The sequence below is a fragment of the Nelusetta ayraudi genome, unplaced genomic scaffold (genome assembly GCF_046127955.1).
Source record: "Nelusetta ayraudi isolate G7.1 ecotype Tasmania unplaced genomic scaffold, CSIRO-AGI_Nayr_v1 ptg000033l, whole genome shotgun sequence".
NCBI classification, from domain to species: Eukaryota; Metazoa; Chordata; class Actinopteri; order Tetraodontiformes; family Monacanthidae; genus Nelusetta; species Nelusetta ayraudi.
Genome location: NW_027466083.1, coordinates 1,531,413 through 1,551,093, shown reverse-complemented (window position 1 = coordinate 1,551,093; position 19,681 = coordinate 1,531,413). Strand labels below are relative to the sequence as shown.

The 19,681-nt window shown below is 47.6% G+C and overlaps 1 protein-coding gene across 1 annotated transcript in view; it reads right to left on the bottom strand.

The window, feature by feature from the left end:
• Positions 1 to 19,681, bottom strand: part of LOC142891732 (ryanodine receptor 1-like) — a 40,396-nt gene that overhangs the window by 10,601 nt on the left and 10,114 nt on the right. The window contains exons 31-84 of the mRNA XM_076031500.1: positions 19,534 to 19,663; positions 19,221 to 19,381; positions 18,960 to 19,122; positions 18,802 to 18,888; positions 18,350 to 18,576; positions 17,822 to 18,260; positions 17,153 to 17,734; positions 16,871 to 17,071; positions 16,678 to 16,789; positions 16,452 to 16,595; positions 15,921 to 16,194; positions 15,674 to 15,788; positions 15,272 to 15,404; positions 15,088 to 15,182; positions 14,863 to 14,998; positions 14,570 to 14,756; positions 14,366 to 14,480; positions 14,156 to 14,276; positions 13,807 to 13,976; positions 13,501 to 13,721; positions 13,330 to 13,420; positions 13,075 to 13,215; positions 12,827 to 12,990; positions 12,658 to 12,736; positions 12,462 to 12,551; positions 12,230 to 12,370; positions 12,062 to 12,139; positions 11,907 to 11,982; positions 11,710 to 11,833; positions 11,350 to 11,465; positions 11,183 to 11,250; positions 10,979 to 11,100; positions 10,707 to 10,756; positions 10,538 to 10,598; positions 10,303 to 10,429; positions 10,098 to 10,209; positions 9,939 to 10,020; positions 9,732 to 9,862; positions 9,334 to 9,654; positions 9,014 to 9,254; positions 8,800 to 8,887; positions 8,607 to 8,699; positions 8,038 to 8,052; positions 5,387 to 5,557; positions 5,241 to 5,300; positions 4,415 to 4,549; positions 4,212 to 4,324; positions 4,026 to 4,122; positions 3,843 to 3,952; positions 3,700 to 3,751; positions 3,542 to 3,607; positions 349 to 448; positions 175 to 254; positions 8 to 84 (exon numbers count right to left, since the gene is read on the bottom strand). Of these exons, the coding sequence (XP_075887615.1) occupies positions 8 to 84; positions 175 to 254; positions 349 to 448; positions 3,542 to 3,607; positions 3,700 to 3,751; positions 3,843 to 3,952; positions 4,026 to 4,122; positions 4,212 to 4,324; positions 4,415 to 4,549; positions 5,241 to 5,300; positions 5,387 to 5,557; positions 8,038 to 8,052; positions 8,607 to 8,699; positions 8,800 to 8,887; positions 9,014 to 9,254; positions 9,334 to 9,654; positions 9,732 to 9,862; positions 9,939 to 10,020; positions 10,098 to 10,209; positions 10,303 to 10,429; positions 10,538 to 10,598; positions 10,707 to 10,756; positions 10,979 to 11,100; positions 11,183 to 11,250; positions 11,350 to 11,465; positions 11,710 to 11,833; positions 11,907 to 11,982; positions 12,062 to 12,139; positions 12,230 to 12,370; positions 12,462 to 12,551; positions 12,658 to 12,736; positions 12,827 to 12,990; positions 13,075 to 13,215; positions 13,330 to 13,420; positions 13,501 to 13,721; positions 13,807 to 13,976; positions 14,156 to 14,276; positions 14,366 to 14,480; positions 14,570 to 14,756; positions 14,863 to 14,998; positions 15,088 to 15,182; positions 15,272 to 15,404; positions 15,674 to 15,788; positions 15,921 to 16,194; positions 16,452 to 16,595; positions 16,678 to 16,789; positions 16,871 to 17,071; positions 17,153 to 17,734; positions 17,822 to 18,260; positions 18,350 to 18,576; positions 18,802 to 18,888; positions 18,960 to 19,122; positions 19,221 to 19,381; positions 19,534 to 19,663 (7,485 nt within the window). The remainder of the gene's footprint in view (positions 1 to 7; positions 85 to 174; positions 255 to 348; positions 449 to 3,541; positions 3,608 to 3,699; positions 3,752 to 3,842; positions 3,953 to 4,025; positions 4,123 to 4,211; positions 4,325 to 4,414; positions 4,550 to 5,240; positions 5,301 to 5,386; positions 5,558 to 8,037; positions 8,053 to 8,606; positions 8,700 to 8,799; positions 8,888 to 9,013; positions 9,255 to 9,333; positions 9,655 to 9,731; positions 9,863 to 9,938; positions 10,021 to 10,097; positions 10,210 to 10,302; positions 10,430 to 10,537; positions 10,599 to 10,706; positions 10,757 to 10,978; positions 11,101 to 11,182; positions 11,251 to 11,349; positions 11,466 to 11,709; positions 11,834 to 11,906; positions 11,983 to 12,061; positions 12,140 to 12,229; positions 12,371 to 12,461; positions 12,552 to 12,657; positions 12,737 to 12,826; positions 12,991 to 13,074; positions 13,216 to 13,329; positions 13,421 to 13,500; positions 13,722 to 13,806; positions 13,977 to 14,155; positions 14,277 to 14,365; positions 14,481 to 14,569; positions 14,757 to 14,862; positions 14,999 to 15,087; positions 15,183 to 15,271; positions 15,405 to 15,673; positions 15,789 to 15,920; positions 16,195 to 16,451; positions 16,596 to 16,677; positions 16,790 to 16,870; positions 17,072 to 17,152; positions 17,735 to 17,821; positions 18,261 to 18,349; positions 18,577 to 18,801; positions 18,889 to 18,959; positions 19,123 to 19,220; positions 19,382 to 19,533; positions 19,664 to 19,681) is intronic.

Sequence of the window (19,681 nt, the reverse complement as noted above, 5' to 3'; positions counted from 1 at the left end):
AACTAACCAGCAGGTCTGCATCAGTGCCTGGAGACTCAAGAAGAAGCCCACGTCCTTCTTGTCCCTCAGGTACTCCAGCATTTTCTGGCAAAAAAGGGGAAGAACAGATGATATTTAGTTTGGTGACTTTCATTTGATTGATGACCAAGGCCTTGATGGACTGTGAACACATACCCGCTGAACTACGGTGTTTCCACCATTGAGAATGGAGATACCCAGTTTGAGGTTCATCGTCACCATTGGCCCAGTCTCGCCTGCGTGCAAGAGAGGGACAGTCTCAATCTTGAAGCTGGAACTGAACCTTAGCTGGAACAAAAGGTGTCTCAATGACTCTGGGGCTAAAGCTACCTTTGCAGGCACTGATCATTTGCAGCACCATCTCTGCAGCACCACGGTTATGAAGTCTGGACTGCTGGTACAGGAGTCTTTGTTTCTCCATCTCTTTTTCCTGCACAGGTCAAAGCATCATGAGCGTCCGCCGCTGTTGGAATTGCCACAGAGAATTTAAACAGATAGAGTGGACCTGCGGCTTGTAGGCCCTTCTTCCAAAACATTGGGCTCATGTTGAACAAGCTTCCAGTGAAGTTACAGGCACAGCAATGTGTTGCTTTTCCCTGATTGTGCAATGCTATTGTAATAATATGTTTGAACAGGAATTTACTGCCTAGCTTGAAGGAAAATACATGTGGTTGGAGAGATTTGTGAGTTATGTTTGTAGCTACAACTGAAAACTTTTAAGTCCACTCTATTTATTTACCTTCTCACCTTTATTCCACAGTCACTCTCCTTTCACTCAGCTCTCTAGAACCTCTCACCTTCGCTGGCTAATCGACTTACCTTTATGTCCGCAGCAACAGATTTAAACTTGTATCTTAGAAAAAGAAATAACAATCTTTTTTTTATTAGCTATTGTTGGACTCTTTCACACATTCTGCACTTCTTACATTAGTCATGGAGTTGTTACACTACTTTCTCACGTTTGCTGCCTAGAGCAAGCGTTAGACTACAGGAAACACGACCAACTGGCTTAGCATTTTAGCCACACAGCTATCCAAAGTATCTTACTTGTACAAAAGACACTTTGGACAGGAGCTGGAATCAACAGGTTTTTGTTTTGTTTTTGTTTTTAAACATAGCAACTGTCTTCTTTTAAAGGCCCAGTGTGTAAGATTTTAGCAGACTAAAGCCTTGTCTACGGCATAAACAAAGTTCATTCCGAATTGAATTGTGTCTAGATCTATTGAGTTCCTCTCACCCATTCACAACAGCCATTTACCTTATAGCTGTAAATGAATGACCTCAGGAACAAAGATCTGAGTCCGACAGACAAGTAGCTCAATGGAAACCTGACTGTAGTGCAAAAAGGCAGTGGCTCAAAGCTCCTTGACTACTTTGACTTTTAAGGTGAAGGAAAAGAGATTTGTTTACTTTCAGAAGCAGAAATGTAAGTCCAAGAGGCCTAAATAGCTCTGTGAGTTGGTGGAAGGACTGGGAATCAATCAAGAGGTTGATGGTTCAGATGGCAGTTCAAGCAGCCAGCTACCAACAAACTGAGCCATTTATCCTGACTGACTCACAGCTTTGGCTTCTCTCGTCCTTGACTTTAAAACCCAAAGTTGTATAAGGTCATGTGCACCGCCGACTTCTCAAGGCTCTCGTGACTCAGTGTGACTATAAAAACATGGAAAAATATATATTTAAAAAAAAAAAATAGAATAAATGAACACTTAGATGAGATCTTCACGATTTAAAGTGTGATGTTATTGAAGCCGAGTTTGACATCCTGTTTCTCACCGTAGTATAACTACATGTGTTGTTGTTGTTGTTGTTTTGTGTGTGTGTGTGTGTGTGTGTGTGTGTGTGTGTGTATATATTTATTTATTATATAGGTTGGTTTTAGTTGTGGGTGGACTGGCTTTATTTTTGTTACCCAAGTGTCTTGAGTTGAGGGTACTGTATGAATGTTGCTGCTGTGACAATTCAATTTCCTGTAAAGGATTAATAAAGTACATCAAACTACAAATCATGCACACTTGGCCTTTAAAGAGAGAGTGAGATCAAATCTTAGAAGTGAGAATTCACAGTTGTTATGCTTCAGGACTCCGCTGACTGAAAAATGAATGTATAGGAAACAGAAGGGAAATAAATTGAGAGATTCTCCCTGAGTCTATACACAAGGTGACATTCCTCCGTTCAGCCACATCACAAATCAATCTGACCCTGCCACCCCCCTCCCCCTCCCCCGCCTCCCCCCTCCCCTCCCCTCCCCTCCCTCCCGCGTATGCCTCACCCTGCTCTAACCACCCTGTGTGAAGGTGCAGCTGGAGGTCAGACTAGAACATCTATCTCATATCTTAGAACCTTTGAGAAGGCCACTAACACAATATGTGTGTGTGTGTTCTCTATGTGTGTGTTTGTGTTTGTGTGTGTATGTGTTTGCATGATTACGCAGCTCTCGGCTTTTCTGCATGTCGCTACACTGGCTTTCACTGTAGTCTGTCAGTAGGCTAAGTGAGTTGGGGGAAGGGGAACATCGATCAGTAGCATTCGGTTAATGGCGGCTGGCGTTATGTGGGTGAGCAGGGTTACATGGTGGGGGGAGAGAGAGGGAGGGAGAGAGAGAGAGGGGGAGAGATGGATGGATGGAAACAGCCATATATAACTGGGAGGAGTAACATCGCTTGTTATGCTTGTGTTAAATCACATCTGCTGAGGTTTTGACTGAAATATACCTTGAACACAATGCTAAAGTAATGTTTTTTTCCCACTGTCCTTTAGAGTCTTTATTGATTTGTCAAATTGCATTAATCTGTCAGGAGTCCCTGATGCAGGCTGCACAGGGTGCATGCGTGCTGAGTGCAGTGGGTGCATGTGCGTGGCACGGAGACGGTGATAAAACTGACTTGACAAAGAAATGCACGTCAGCAGCAGGTGTCGCATTTTTTAAGTCACAATAAAAAGGCGAGCGTGTTCAGTCGCGACGCTGCAAGCTTGACGACCACCACAGAATATTCAACGTCACTTTTTGTTCCACGTTAACTAACGAGCTGAGCTTATATATGATTTCTTTTAGAATGAATCATTTGAGTCCGTTGTTAATCACTGCTAGTGGGTTATTCAAGTTATTGAAGTTAACTTAGTGTCAATTGGCGTGAGCTAGTCGTACCCAATCCAGATTTGGGATGCGGAAAACATTGATTAAAATACAGTAACTGCAGTTTCACTATTTATAATTTGCGGAAGGATAACAAATATGATTAACATTTGTGTAATAATAATAACAATAATGATAAACTCTGGATTGGACTTCAGGGTCTCTATGTCAAGCAAGCCACAACAAACAAAAGCACAGCATATTACTTTGCGAGACAGTGCACAGACAGAGGTGATGGACAGGACAGAGAGGGGGGGGGTTGGTGGGGGGGATGGCAGTGGAGTGATGTGCTGATGATGAGGTCACTCGATGCTTTGAGAGCTACCGCTCCGCTGTGTTCCTGGTGCCCTGCCCCTCGCCGCCCATTACCAGTTCTGACTGTCGCACCTCAAAGGACATCTCATCCTCAGCACTTTGCTCATCTCCTTCTTCCTCCTCATCAATATGGCAACTCTGGGAGATGGAAAAAGTAGGACAAATTAGCATTTCAAGTTGCATCATGAAAGTGGCTGTTGACGAGCGTCGCCGCTTCCACTTTCGCTCACCTTTGCCATAATGTCGGCATATGCCATATAGAGGTGATCCGTGTCAAGTTTACTGCGGTGGGGATGAGGAATGGTGAGCGAGAGGAGGCGGGGCATACTGCCTGCTGCTGACTTGGTGCATTTTGTGTGTTTCATCAGCAAACCTCTTTTCTGTCAGGGCCGTGCGACTGAAATGCAGAATGAGCTGGTGCAGCGGGTCGGGCTTGGTTTCCTTCTCCTCCTCCTCCTCGCCCTCCTCTTGCTCCATCGCTTTCTGGAACGCACGTGGAATGAATTGCGCGGCCCGCGGCTCTGAGAGGCAGTTAAAGTGATGAGTAACTCCTCACAGATAGGTCGTCTATCATCCTGTCCTCGAACGCGTAGCCCTCCGTGTGGAGCCAGTTGCGCTTGTAGCCCTCGAGGAACATGTTGGAGGCTCTGTGCCTGCAAAACAAAGACGATTTTCACACTTTTCATCAGAGCTGCAGCTCGTGGAGACACCGTGAGCCTCGCAGTCACTCATTCCGCCTCGCCTTGGTATGTTGTACAGCGGCGTCATGCGGAAGCAGGCCACCACGGCTCTGCGCCTCTGCTTGGACAGCAGCTTGTGCCACACCATCTTCTTGGATTTGAACGGATGCTCCGTCTTTTCCCAACAGAGAGACAGCGGGGTTAGGTTAGGCTAACGGTCAGGTTGTGGGGAGAAGCTTTGCAGAGAGGGTTTGAATCCGCTCACCACTTCCAGGTGGTAGAGGACAGCCGAGACCTCCTGCACTCTCTTGACCACCTTCTCTGGAGCGTCGGCGTCCTCGGCCTTCCCTGCCATTTCCTTGTAGAGCGCCATCTGCCAGCGCATGGAGGGGTTGTCCACCTTGCCACAACACACACAGAGTCAACGGCTTCAGTCTTGTGGCCTCGAGCGGATGATGACGAATGTCTATTTAATGACTGAAAGTCACTCTGTATGGAAGCACATTGCAGCTTATCTTGTAATCATGAGCAAAGATCTCGTAATCATGAGATAAAATAAAGAAAAAAAAGCCTGTAAATCCTTTCTGATCAGTGGGCAATGATGGCGCTGTCACAGTTCATCTACTATTACTACCTTCTCAGTTTGAGACACTGGGAAATACGGGCATTTTTTAAAACTGAGGTGATGGTATTAATGTTAGCATGTCAACACTGTGCAGGCATCTCAATTCATTAGGCTTAGGAAAGCCCAGTCTGGCGTGCTGGATGTGGCTTGGCTCTTTCTGCAGGAGCAGTTGAATCAACACGGGATGCTTTCATGGATACAAATTCATGCATTTGAAATACATCCAATCTGGTTCGGTAGTGACTCAACTAACTGTACTGCACCGTGGTTCTTCTGACCGAAGCAGCGGCCAATGTGGCACTTTTCCGCATCTCGTAATTACGAGATCTTTTCTCGTAATTACGAGACAAGGTGATGGATTTTTTTTTTTTTATCATCCAGTGATTGCAATACGCTTCCATAACTCTGCTTATCGTAAGACCATTGAATTTTTGTTATCATTTCCAAGGCGCAGCTGTTATGATACCTTGCCTTGCAGATGAAGGTTGTTCTGCAGGAACTCTCGCACCTCTTCATCAGTGTCTCTCTGCAACACAGATGTTTCGTTTCATTCCGAGCAACGGTTAAGGACAGAAGTTCAACAGCGGCTGCCGCAGCCGCGTGAGACGCTACCAAGGAGTATCTGATCTTGGCCAAGTTGACGAGCTCCTGGTCGGCGGGGGAGCACATGTTGAGGCCGATGGGCAGCATCTTTTTCAGAGCAGCCACGATGAGCGACGTCTGCACTGAGTATCGATCTCCCCGTTTCTTCTTCTTGGTTCGCTCGGCATCCGAGCCTCCACCCTGAGAGGAGACACCACACACCAGAGAGCATTCACAGAATCTCCTAAAGTGCCCGCAACGTCACACTTAGATCTTTGCTTCCTGTGACAACAATGTTTTTTTTCACACAGTTTTACTGCTATCAGACTGTCCTAGCCGATTCAAAGGTGGAAAGACGGCAACGAAGAGACAATTCATCTGCTTCTCTTCTGTCTGCAAGCACATGTCGTATCAATAGGAGCTCCCAGCAGCATTCATGAAGACGAACCAGGCCCTTCCTTTTAGTGAGGTCCGCTTGCAAAGCTGTTTATTTTTGGATCCTTCTGTGACGGAACACTTGGCAACCTTTAATGGGGACGTCTAATAAAATTTTACAGCCAACAGTACCCAGTTAAGGGCTGCTTGTGACCCAAAAGTCAGAATCCTCGTTTCTCTGAGCTCAGATTGTGAGTAGAGGGAACGGTGAAAAAGTGTGAGGGCAAAGTGGGGATAACGTCGGCTTTGGGAGAAGGACATCAGACAGGAATGACCCTTAAAGGAATGTAAATCAGTGAAATTTGCATGATGCATGCATGCAAGGACAAGCAGGCTCTGTTAAAGTGACAACACATGCAGCATTCCTCCAACAAGGCAAAGTGCTACAGCTTGAAGTTTGCAAAGATCAAAGGGGACTGGTGAAAGACATGCATAGTAAATAAAATTAAGGGTCAAAATACTTTAAATATTATGTTTTTGATGGTTAAGTAGCAAGCATAAAAATCAATCAATCAATAAATGAACAAATAAAAAGCACACAACAACTACAAGGGAACTCTGGGATATGTCCCTGTGCTCCTGTCCTCCTGAACGCCTTCAGCTTGTGTGAGAGTCCAGCTCTTATTGGTGATGTCCAAACTGTTGTGTTTGAGGGAATAACGAATGCAAAATACATTTTGTGTCATGAATGTTTAGTCTATTGAAAGCATCCCATTTCTTTTTTTGAGGGGTGGGGGTTCAGAGAACTGTAACTAAGGATTAACATTATCTTTAACAAAAGCTGAGGGCTACTGCACACATTAGGACATGAGTAACTCTAACCTGGGGACTTTATGGACATATTAATGAGTGATGTTTATTCTGGAGGGGGTTGAGAAGAACAGGAAGAGGTTGGCCCACCTGTGATTTCTGGCTGTAACTTAAAACCCAACAGAAGAGTTGGGTTACCGGCTTTCTTAAAGAACTCCTTTTGTTATGAATGCTAGCTGCTATGCCAGACGTGAATAATTTAGATTCAAGTTGATTGCAAAAGGCCATATGTCCCCAACCAAAAAGAGCCTTTAGAATTAGAAGAAAAAAAGCCTTGCGTCTGTTCCCGCTTCAGTTTAATTCCCATTAGGAGCGTGGTGTGGAAGTCTAATTAGGAAGGATGCAAAGCTTTCTGAGGCATTAATTAAGTCATTAAAGGGGAATTACGGAACTGGTTAGACTTGTGGTCATTTTGAAATCAGTCTAAAGAGGCGATGGAAGGAAAGCTTTCCAAGAATTCTGCTTTAGCGATGTTAAGTGCCAAGTCTCCAGTTAGTGTTGATGATGGGAATTGACATGGAAATGAAACCATGGTGTAAGTTGGCATTTCCAGAGAGAAGAAAAAGAGCACAGAGAAGACTAACATCATCCCCTAGTGGCACAAAGCTGCATTACAAAAGCTACGAGTCCTTGGAGGAAAAGGAAAAAGAAAGAAAGATAGAAGAAAACAGACTAGATTCTGACTATGATCAACAAAGAGCAAACTCAGTGACAGGATGATGGCACTGTGCTCTCACGGCCGTCTCGGCCTCAGTGTAGAGCCAAGTGCCATGAGCCCAACTCTACAGCTGAGTACTTTCATCAAGCGCCTCCAGACTCCCCTCCTCACACACTGGCAGGACTGTGGGGGGTGTTGGGCCACACACGGGGCCTGCCCTTTGGTCCAACAGTCATTTTATGAGAGATGTGTTATGAATGTTCCTGTCGAATGCAGTTGTGAGTGCAGTTTTGAGATAAATATGCCTAGAATGCACGAGCAGTTCTGTGTTATTAACACTGTATCAGGTGCACGTAGCCGCACTGAGGGCAGCGTAACAGGAGCCAGGCTCCATCTGCTGCGTCTAAGAAGACATTTCTGACAAGGATTTTCACATTCTATATATATAAAAAAGCTCTATATTTATCTGAATGTTTCTCTACTCTGATTGGTTCCACTCGTGGTGAACTGTTAAGTATTGATGACCAAGCAGAAACAGCTGCCTGTGCAGGGAAGCATGTGTCGCTCGCGCTAAATTAGCCTCTCTGAAAGGAATGTGTCTGCGCTTGGGTGCTCTGGCGTCTCCGCTAGTGCCGGCATGTCCGCTTGCTTTGTGGGTGTGTGTGTGTGTAAGTGTGAAGCTGTGATGTGCCAGTGTGTAGGAGGGGTTGATGAAAAGCTCCCCCAAAGTGAGGTGCCATGCGGTCAGCACAGCGGTCGTGCAGGATCAAAGTCTAACCTCTGAGTCCCCGCCCTGGAAACCCAGCCGCAACCCAAAAGAAGAGGACAAGGAACAGCCAAAGAGAAAATGTCGTTAACACAGCGGCTCTCCGCAAATTAGCCAAATGATATCAGAACCTTTACAACTCAGAGCAGGCGTCATTACATTGAAATTACATGTCAAATAAACAGCATGAAAAACATGAGGGATAATAAAAGCAGCTGAATCCAAATGTCCAATGGCCTTGCAGAGTTTCCTCATGCAAACAATGATTCCCTCTCTGCTATCATGTGATATTTAGTGCGGTGTGTCAGCAGCAACTTGCATAAGTCTGTGACGTATATGTGACGTGTATGGAGTGTTGAAAGAGTGTTTAACTGTGGAAAAGTACCTGGATGTTTTTTCAGTTTAAACAGTTAGCAGAGATAAAATAAAGGTTCTACAAATGAGGTGACTGAGAGACAAAATTGAAAACTGTAAAATAAATGAAGGCACTGATGGGGAAAAAACACCTTCTGTTTTCTGTTTGGAGGCGTAACACAATACCGGACCTGCTGCAACAGCGGCTCTGCCTCGTCTCAGCTCACCTTGCTCATTTTGCTCTTGCTGTCGGCCGTGAGGAACGACATGTTGTTGATCTCGTTTATCACCACAAAGTTCTGCTCCTCTCGCTTGAAGTTCTGCAACAGACAACAGACAAGGTTGGGGGGGGGGGGGGGGGGGGGAGTCTTTGGATGTGTGCCATAGAAGGATGTGATGAAGTGGGGCAAAGAGACTCACGTGGGACTTGGACCAGAAAATGAAGACTTCTCCGACCATTCGGAACAGCTCCTCTGCATCAGGGTCCGGGCACGTCAGCCACCTCGCTCTGCAACGGGCCAAATCATTTTAAGCCTCTCGAAAATAACTGAAGCCCAAAGTGCTGCAGCTTGGAAAGGAAAATGAGCGGTGTGCTCTAAGTCATGCCATTGTGCCGGCTGCGGCTGAACCGTACCTGTTGTTGTCCACATAGCGGATGAGCAGAGGGTAGAGTGCGTACAAGTCTCTGCAGAGGACGGCGAACTCGTCTCGGATGGTGCCGTCCTCCTCATCCCCTTCTGACTTCCCCTCCATCCTCAGGTGGTCCTCCTCCGCCACCACCTTGGACGTGCGCTTCTTCAGCTTCTCCATCGTCGGGATGAAGTGGGACTTGAGCATCTCGGGTTTGGCCCGGCTGACGATCGGCTGCGAAAACACTGACAAAACAAGGTGGCGACGTGAGCTCACCTCAGACGCAGCTGCGGCCCGTCGCCGGGGCGCAGGAACGAGACTCACCCGCCAGTCTCTTCATCCAGGAGGCCTCGTCGATTCCCAGGTTGTTGACCACAATCTTCATGATGCTGCCCAGCAGCTGATTGAGGTGCTCCGACGTGACGTCGGTGCACAGCTGGTTCTCCATCTCGGGGAAGTTCTCCAGTCCCCTCTCCCACCAGCGGGGCAGGTAATTGCACAGCATGGGGAGAGTGATTTCGATCACGTGGGGCATTTCGGTGTAGCGGGCACCGGACTCGGCCAAGTCCCCGATCTCCTTCAGCAGCACGTCCAGCTCCGGAATGTCTGGGCACAGTTCTTGGACCTCGTTGGGAAGGCCCAGGACTTTGGCGTTGATGAGAAGAAGCGTTAGAAGGAGAGTCAGGGGCAGGAGTCGTCTGAACGATGACTGATGAACTCACTGGCTCTCTCCCTGGGCGTCTTTGTGGTGTAGACAGAAAAGGTGTTGAATTCATTCAGGTGAGGCTCCAAGAAGGCCACAGGCATCGCCGCTGCGAGGTGAGCCAAACACTCGCCGAGAGCCGGCCTCTGCCTGGTGGCACAAAAAGAAAAAAGACCTTAATCTAGTTTTCTAAATCTTCTGTTAATGCGTGTCCATGTGGCGTTACCTCTCAACATGTGGATTCTTGACAGTTCCCAGTGAGTAGATGCTGCACATGATGCGGTAGCAGGACATCTGCAGGTCGTCCACTGCGCGCAGAACACAGTGAAGGAGGGAGTGCACACGCACAGCGCTAGGAAACGTAGAGGACGGCGAATATACTCACGCATGACATCGTCTCCAAACAGGTGCTGTGCGATGTGATCGAACAGGGAGGTGAGCACAGGCAGCAGGGCGATGGTGGTGTAGTTAATGTTCTGGGAGACACCTTTGACTTGCTGTGACGACCAGAGGAACATCGTGGATGACAAATCATTAAAGAGTCTGACAGGCTGATAAATAACTTCAATGTACGGGTGTTTTCTTTTCACCTGGTTGCCTTTGGATACTTTGCCCAGTTTGAGGTTCTCCACCATCTTTTCTATATCATCAGCGGCACTTTCAAAGAACGAGCGCAGCCCTGCTTTAACAATCTCGGGCCCCGACTTCATGACTGTCCTGATGGGAAAGGTTTTTTTTTTGTTTTTTTTTAAAAACACTAAATAACAAGGGCGGACAACGCACGTATTTCCTCATTGTGTCAAACTTCATGTATTAGTACTGAACCTTGCATCCAGCGACCGTGCCAGGATATGAAGACAGTTGACAATGGCTGCAGCATCCGTCCCTGCGCAAAGACATTCAGCTCTGCACATCATCTCGCAACACTCAGCGTTAAAAGTAGAAGGTGTGAGCAAACGCATTAAAGAGAGGAAGGAGATTCAGGAAGTCTTACCAAAGAGAGACACTCTGTGTCTCACCAGAGCCGACATTTTACAGAAGATGCTACGAGAAAGTAGAAGGAAAAGGCAATAATGCAAGCAAGAGAGGGGAAGCAGTAGGAGGGAAGTAAAGTATGGGAAGAATGTATGACGTACTGGAGATTACACACATGTAATGTTTGTGTCTGTGAGGGTTCTCAGTCGTCCAGGTCATCTTAGTGTAGAAGGGTTAAATTGAGGCCAATGGACTGTAACCCTTCTACCTGTGTCATGTTTGTCTACAAACCTTGCAATCATCTCTTTCTCTTTATTGGAAGAGTGTCCGCCGCTACCCAAAACCTTTGCAGGCGTCGACAGGAAGTAAAGGCAGTGGTTTTTGAAATACTGATTGATCAGAGGCATCAGGATCTAAGAGGAATTAAAGCCGAAATTAGTCAGGTGATCAGAACGAATGTAGCTGCTCACTTGAAATTTGGGCCGGTAACCATACCTTGGCAAAGAATTTGATTTCCTGTTCATGAGGAGATTTTTCCACTCGCCCGCTGCTCACCACAGCCTCTGGAGAGCACAGCCCAGAAAAAAAAAAAAAAAGAAAAGAAAATCAATAGGACCTGTCAGATGTGACTGTATCTGTTGCTCATCCTTGCACCACTGTACCCAGATGAGCGATGAACTCCTGGGCAATTTCCATCCACTTGAGTAGCTTCTGCAGGAAACCGTAGGCGAACCTCTTCTCAATGGATGAGATCTCAGACTCCATGTCCTTCAGGCCCCTTAGAAAGAACGTGGAAGAAAACACATTATCATGTTTCTTTAAAGAGCACACAAGTTTCTTTTATGGCAAACTACGCGGCATCTTGTTCATCTAAAACATCAACTTCATTGCTATGACCTGAAACACCAGCTACCTCAGTGCGATAAGATTATTTATTGAAATTGTTCAATACAGATTTGCTCTGCTACTGTACTTGGAATTGAACCAAAATTTTCCTGCTAAATGCCTTGTACAAGTGGCACCTTGTGACAGCATATCCATTAAGCTGCAGGAACTTGAGCAGCTCATGTGCTTTCTCTCGGTCCCGAGCCTTTTCCTTGGCCGTCAGGGTGTCATAGGGCACCAGCAGAGGATGTGTTCCACCTCCTAAAAGATTAATAATGCAAGTGAAACCACAGCTTTTCTCATTTTCTATACATTCATGTAGAAAGGTTAATACCCTTGGACTGCAGCTCCAGCTTTTTCTTCCGTCCCCAGGTGTTGTGGTAATTTTCTGCCAATTGTTCTGCCATTGACTGTAAACATAATGGAAATGATGGATTTTGACCAGAACTCGAGAGTTTAGATCAGTGGGTTTGACACGAGCTGCTGTACCTGCAGGTCTCTTGAGAGAGCCATGTGTGTGATGTCTATGGGCTGTGGACTGTAGCCATGGCTGGGGTCATAGGTGGCCTGTAACAAACAATCATTTTAAGACACACAGAACACTGGTGATGATGTCATCACTTCCTATTGGTTGCTTTCGACTGGCTGCTTTTGTACCTGAGCAGTTTGTGAGATCTTCCTCGCGGCTGATTTCTTCTTGTCGGACTCCTCTTCCTCTCTGGCTTTATCGAGGTTCCACTCCCAGGCGATCATGGCTTTGATGGACTCCTTGATTGGCCAGCGGTAGATCTCCTTGTCCTGGAGCATCAGTAGTCAGGGTGGTCAAAGAAAGGCAGGGAAGGTGAGAAGAAAACACAGAGGAAGATGCAGAAGGAGATGGTGGACCTACCTTCTCTGAGAAGGTTTTGTATGGCCGGAGCATCGGGTGTGTTTTTGCATTTTCATCCAGCGTCTCACCGTATGACCAGTTGTTCTGGATCTGAAAACGCAACACAGACATGGATTACATCGTCGCTTGATACGGTAAAAAAAAAAAAAAACAGCATTTATTTAATCGCATCTATGGCTATAATTATGATTGTTACCTTTTCGAAGGCCCATTTATCATGAGTGTATTCTGCATATTTGTTGATAAAGGGATCCAGTCTTTCAGGGATAATAGTGCTGCAATTGGAGATAAATTATACATTCATTATGTTAATTAATATTTTGTAACTCATTGCAGAAATTACTACACTTAAAAATGCTCCTGACTTTGTGGTCTCTACTGGTTTCGGATCAAAGTTCCCCTCGGCGTCCACCGATGCCTTTTTCTCTGTTTTAGATGAGTAGCTGGCGTCCACATAGTCTGGAGGGATGGCTCCAGCGATTGCGCAGATACATGGCATTGAAATTTTGAAGATCTCAGCATCAAATTTCTGCAATCACAGTGCAAAGATGTATTCATTTTAACAACAAATCACGAGACAATCAAATAAGAAAAATAATTAATATCGAGGAACCTTGTGTGCAAGTGATTCAAAGATCCCCCAAAACAGTTTGCGGGTCAGATGGAGCTCTTCCTCTGATGCAACTCCAAAGTTGGCCCAACCGTTGGGGAGACAATAATATTTCCAGCATCGCTCATAGTGATTGGTCAAAAGCTAAAAATAAAATGAAAAAAAAATTTAAAAAAATGAAATAAAACACAAGAAAAACACAATTCCAGAAAACACATGGCAATTTGTGAGAGTTAAAACATGTTGAGTGTCTCTTGCCTTGAGTGGCATCTTGGCATATTCATTCAGAATTGGTACATCAAACACAAGCCGCCGCAGAAGGTGCTGAAGCATGGACGGCCGTAAATGCCTGAGAGACACGGACGAAAGTTGGAGTGGGTTGACGGTTTTCATGGGGCACACCTGACAACAATCTGGAGTCAAACCCACTTGCACAAAGCCATGAGGCACTCCTCGATGATGTCTCTTTGGGCCTTGGTGAAGGCTCGCCCACGAGACAGCCTGTAGATGGTGTGCAGCATGGAGTCGATCATTATCGCCCGGTGGTCGCTGCCGGCAAAGAGGGGGGCGCATTTGGTGATGAGTGGCAGCACTGCGGAACACAGGTAGCGGTTGAGGGCCAGGGCCATCTCCGTGGTGCAGAAGGCAGCCTGGTGGAGCAGAAACCAGAGCCATGAATCCAGTCCAGCAAAGCGCAGTCGTCCTGATTCGAGCCTGTGGGTGCGTGAAGCGTACCGTGTCCAGAGAGGCAGCCGCCCTCATGTCCGGGAGGAAACCCACCTCCAGCACATGGAGCAGGAAATCCTGGTTGTCGATACCATAGACTCTGTCCAAGAACAGAACCATGGGAGCCTTGTGGTCGGGCACAAAACTCGCTGACATCTTTGGCTCTATGATGCTGTTGTCTAAGCACGACATGAAGACACAGTTTTTTAAGGGGAAAACATTACACAGAAAAGGTTGGAAAAGATGATCAAGATATCTAAGATATGCAGTTTGTAGAATTAACAACCACTGTTCAGGATACTGCCTCAATAAAGTCTGCCTGACTTTATAAATTCACCTTGCTTATCCGTGCGTTTACCTTTTCCAAAAGCAGGGATCTGAACCGGGAGGCTGATGACGCCCACCAGGTCTTCAAGAGGGACCAGAGACCTCAGGATAGCCCTGATCCTCAGAGCTTCACCCTTGCCAGCCTGAATCAGCTGTAGAGGAGGAAACATTGTTTTTTTTTTTTTAATCTGAATTCCTCCTTTATCAACCAGTCCACCACTGCAGCGACCAAACTGCTTACGTGCATCTCCGGCGCGCAACGTCCCAGCAGGTCGATGAGAGCCGAGTAGAAGGACATGATGGCGTTCCCCAGGTGAACCCTGTTCTCCTCGTGCTGCCCGTCCTCCCCTCCAAACCTGCCAACAAAACACACGGCTTTGCATGCTGCCACTACAGCAACCCTCGAGCCCACACGCAGGCAGCTTTTTTTTTAAAGGGCTCTTACATTGGGAAGCGCCGGTCTTTTTTAACACTGGGCCCGTCTCTTGCAGGGTCCTCTGATATCTTGATGGCCTCCTCTATTGCAGCCAGCAGGCCGTTGCCACCCTCCCCTCTCAGCGCCGGGCCAAAGCACTCGGGCCTGCGGATGAGGAGACGCACCACCACGTTGGCGTTTTCCTCCACGCTCTCTCCTACACAGCGAGAAGGAAGCACAAAGTCATGATAAGATTGCAAGAAGATGTTTATTGAAGAGACAGACAGCGGCAAAACATAACCTAACAAATAAAAACATCCCACCGTTGACGAAGACAGCAAATCGGAGAAAGTCCAGGTATTTCTCTCCACCGCAGGGATTCCAACCAATGTCCGGGTAGCCTTTGGCCAGCAGCATGGGGCAGCTCTGAAGTCCACACCCAGCCAGATATTTCACCACCTGGAAAGATTTTGTTGCCCTCACGTGATGAGAAGTTTGGACATTTTTTTTGATTTTGTTGTTCCCTCCCGAATGTGTTCCGTTAGTACCATTTCCAGGTCCTGCTCCTGGAGGGCCAACGCCAGCTCGTTGTTGTCGATGCAAGAGGCCGCAGCCACATCCAGGGGGGTGGAGCCACGCATTCCTTGAAAAAGCAACACAGAGCATTGAGGTCAATTACAGCCCAAGGAGCAGGAACATCGCTGGGACTGAACGTGGCAGAGGGAAAATCACCGAGGCCGATGCCGCTGTTCTGCAGGAGGTAGCTGAGGTGGTCAAACATGGAGCGCTGGTTTTGCCGGCTGATGCGACAGAAGTAGCAGAGAAAACGGCAGCAGTTCGTCACCACTCGAGGAAATCTGATCTCCTGTGGGGGGGACAAATAACAAACGCTGAGTCAAGAACTGTCGTTGACTGTGGTGACTGTAGAAAAGCCTCCTGCGGACAAGTGTAGAGAATTAGGGTCTATGCTAAAACACAGTGAACAGTGAACAGTGCATGTGGTTCGTCCACTGTCCACTCGCTAAGTCTGTGTCAAATAGAATAAACATAAACGTGTAAAGCAAAAAGAAATTCTGTGTTTTGTGAAAATTTTAAAAATGAGTTCTCACTTTAAACTGAGGATAACGTTAATACCTTTGAGTCTCCACCACCCAGCACATTGACCATGACCTCCATGACAGTTTCGTGCATGCCAAGAGCTCGCATCAAGTTGGGATGCTGGTAGAAAACCTTGTTACTCATGATGTTCCTAAGAAAAGCAAAGAGAAATGTGTCCAATGACACCAATTTTCCTTCCAATCAACAAGTCAACATCAACAAGTTTGCATTCAGATCAACTGAGGGAAAAAAAAAACAGTGGAATAAGTGAGCAGATATCAACCCAATGCTTTGAATCATGAGCCTCTCCTCTTCCGGGCCCATCTGGACGATGAGCAGCGAGCGGATCTGGCCCAAGCACTCCAACAGGTCCATGGTGTCGTTGATTGAGACGGCGTTGATGGTGTACGCCTTGGGGAGGACGCGCATGAGTTCGCCCAGCCCATCATACTGCCGGTGAAGGAGGCTGAACATCATCCGTACAAGCTCAGGGTTCTGGATGAAGGACTCCTGGGCCCAGTGGATCATCGTGTGGGAAATGAGCTCCTGCAACGTGCCTGGCAAGGAGAGCGCAAAGAAATTGCAACCATGTGGAGGATCTTATGTACAGTTGAAACTGATCACAGAAAAGGTTAGAATGACCAGGTGATGAACACATCATCTGTCACCTGATAATGATCATGCATGCCGGCGAAAGCATTATTTTTCAAGCGTTTTGGAACAAATTTCTTATCCTTAAGACGTGATTGTGAAAGAGGGCACGGTGCAGTTTTCTAAAAAACAAACAGTCATGACAACTTAATGAGAGGCTGACTTGGTTTTTTATCCTCCTGCGGTTCAGGCTCCAGCTCCACCTTCTTCTCACGGAACTTTTTCACTTTTTCCAACAGACGGCGCAGCCGACCACGAAGGGAGTTGTCCACCTCTTCCTCCTGCTCCTCTTCTTCGATGTGCACACCTGGGGGATGAAGATCGAAACGTCAGTTGCTGTGGCTGGACGCCTTAAAAGCAGCTCAACAACCATCGTGATGCAGGCCAACCGCAGTGTCCCAGCAGCGCGGTGTGAAAGGTCAGCATGGATTCCCGGACTTCATCGGGGACGGGGCACTCTTCATCCTCAGCGCAGTTCTTGAAGTTCATGAGCATGTTGACCTGCACAATTGCACATGTTGCCATTTCATTCTTTGATCCTAAAACGCTTGATTTAGCACTTAAAAAAAAATTATATTCTACCTGCTCTTGCGGTGGAGAGCGAAACTCGCGGGTTTTGCGCGCAGTCTCGGCAGCACTCATGGTGAAGGCAAGCATGAGTTCGTTGTAGCGCTGCTTCTGGTTGGACTGGATGTGGCTGACAAACTTGTCAGAGAAGGCAATGATGGCCTCCACCCTGTGACGCAGCTCGCAGTCACAGAAATACTGCAGCAGGGTGCACATCTGGGAGAAAGACAAAGTCCATGCTGAAACACCAGAACACACTTTCATTTACTTTCATGCCCTAGAAAGGATCAGTCAGACCTGCAGCTTGACGGACTCGGGTAGCTTCATCTGGAAGAGCCCTTGGCCCAGCTGCTCATCTTTACTCTCCCCACTCGTCTCTCCTGGTTTCTCTTTCTCTGTCTCCTCAGCTCCTTTCTCACCATTCACTCGCTCTGCCTCCTCAGCTGTTTCTTTATGAGGCTCAGCGCCTCCCGTGCCCTCTAACTCCTCCTCCAGTTCTTCTTCCTCCTCTTCACCCAAGCCATCATCCTCAAACTCTTCTTCAAACTCTTCTTCAAACTCCTCCAATTCTTCTGGGCCAGCGGTACCGTGCTTTTCCTCCTCCTTGGCAGCTCCTGCCTGAAGGGCTTTCAGCTCCTTCTCCTCGACCTCCTCCGCAGGATCCTCAGCCCTCTTGGTGCTGAACACTGTGGGCTCCAGCAGCTTCAGGATGTGCGTGACGTCTTCGTCGTCGAACACGCCCATGATGAGGAGGGTGCTGATGAGTTTCAGGATCGGAACAAAGTGAAACTCCACGCTGCCTCCGACGGGATCCCTCATGGCCTGGCCGCCGTCCTGCACGGCCTCAGTGAGCATGTTCAACGCCTTGGTCTTCATCACCTGAATTGGATGGGGGGGTGGGAGGAATCTTGATGATGTTTTGTGACTTTACATTCCCAATAGAAGAACCAAAAAATGAAAGCTCACCTGAAGAGGGACGACGGGACTCAGCGTGTAGATGTCTGGATTTGTTCCAACAAAACCAACAGAGGAGAAATGCAGTTTGGGTCTCAGGCATGTCGTGAGGCCGACACCAGGTAACGCACAAGACTTGTCTGTGTACAGAGTGATGCTGCGCGTTTCATCCGTCATTGGGATGATGAACTCCTTGTTGGTTCCCAGGCGGTTCCTCTTGGCGGACTCCAGGTGCATGCTGATGAGCAGGTCGTAGAAGCCGCTCCTCATCGGTCCGGGAAGGTAGGTGTCCTCGATGGCGTAGAAGAGCTGCGACTCATCCACGTGGCTGCACAGAGCATGAGCCACGCGGTTGTTCCCCAGCGCGCACACAGAGCCGTACAGCTTCAGCGTGTGGTAGTGGAACTTCAGCAAGTCCATGCGCTCCGAGAGCTCCAGGACGTCGATGCACCTGGAGGATTCGAGAACGAATCGTTTGGTTTTAACGAGGAAAACCCAATGGAACTTTCAACAGTGCACCCAGGTTTTGCCGGTCCTGACCTGTTCTCCTCAGGGATGTGGAGGGCCATCATGGTGAGCGGCTCCTGGCAGCGCACCAGCCAGCCCAGTCGCTCGCTGACACGTCCCGTTTCTGGGCTCAGGAAGTTGTTGGGCATGCGGCTCCAGATGACCGGCGTTAACATCTGGACGTCCAGCCGGGGAGGGCACTGGGGCACCGGGTTCTTGCGTTCACTCCGGAACATGGCGGTTGATATTGGCATGATGTTCTGGGCAAGACAAGCAAAAAAGATCACAAAGGGCAGATATTTGGCTGATACCCAGAATAGTAACAACACCTCCAACCAGTTTTGCTCCACTCTTGCTGAACATGCGAACACATAACGCAATGCTGCCTGACTGGAGTGGAAGTGGTCATAATATGGGCCCTTTAAAGTGCAAGTGCATCTTAATGTGTTATTTGTGATTTTTGCTACTCATGTGCAAAGACTGACCTTGAGCTTGCCAAGTTCAAACTGAACCATATTCTGACTGGAGGGGAGGACAAAAAGTGCCGGGAAGAGTTTTGTGTTTGGTTCAACCTGAAAGAAAGAGATGGTGTCATAAAGCAGCCACGCCTTACAAAGAGCAAGGTTTTATTACCATGCCGTACCTGGTAAAAAGTGTTGATTTCTTTTCCATTTGCCGTGAAAGTCATGAGTCCAGTGTCCAGATCAACAAGGCAGCCAATCACAAAGTCCTCCTGACTGACTCGTGTTTGCTGGGAGTTGCTGAACTCTCCTCCCCACACCATGTAGCAGTTGCTGCGTTTGATGCTGAAGACAGGACAGGGCAGCAGCAGAACTCTTTCATCTTTGTCACGCTTGACAAAAAGACAGAAGCTCTTTTTTTTGGCCTGAAAGTAGAAGCGTACCTGTCGTGGATGTTGCCCTTGTCGTCGCCGACGGTGACAGTTACGTTCCTCACTTTGTTCATGTCAAAGTGAAGGTCGTACTGGTGGTAGTCCGGCGTGATCCAACCGACCCACACACCCCCTGGCTCCTGGCCCGCAAACACTCGCACAGAGTAATAGTACTGGAAAAGGAAGAGCGGAGGGAACGACGCTGGTTAGGCCGTTAGAGTTTTCCTCATTTCTCGATTCACCCACTGAAAGTGTTTACATGTAGATGTGTTACAAGTGCAGAGAGGTGATATGTTAATATGTGAGAGCCGACTTCACGTCGTACTGTGGTGGTGTTGAGGATGATGTCGACATCATCCCTGTCGTCTGGGACCACGTCCTCCACCAAGCGGGGCATGGTGGGCACAACGGGGGGCGCAGCGATCAAGGCAGCCTTCTTCGCCTTGAACAGGAATCTGGGAATAGAGGAGGGG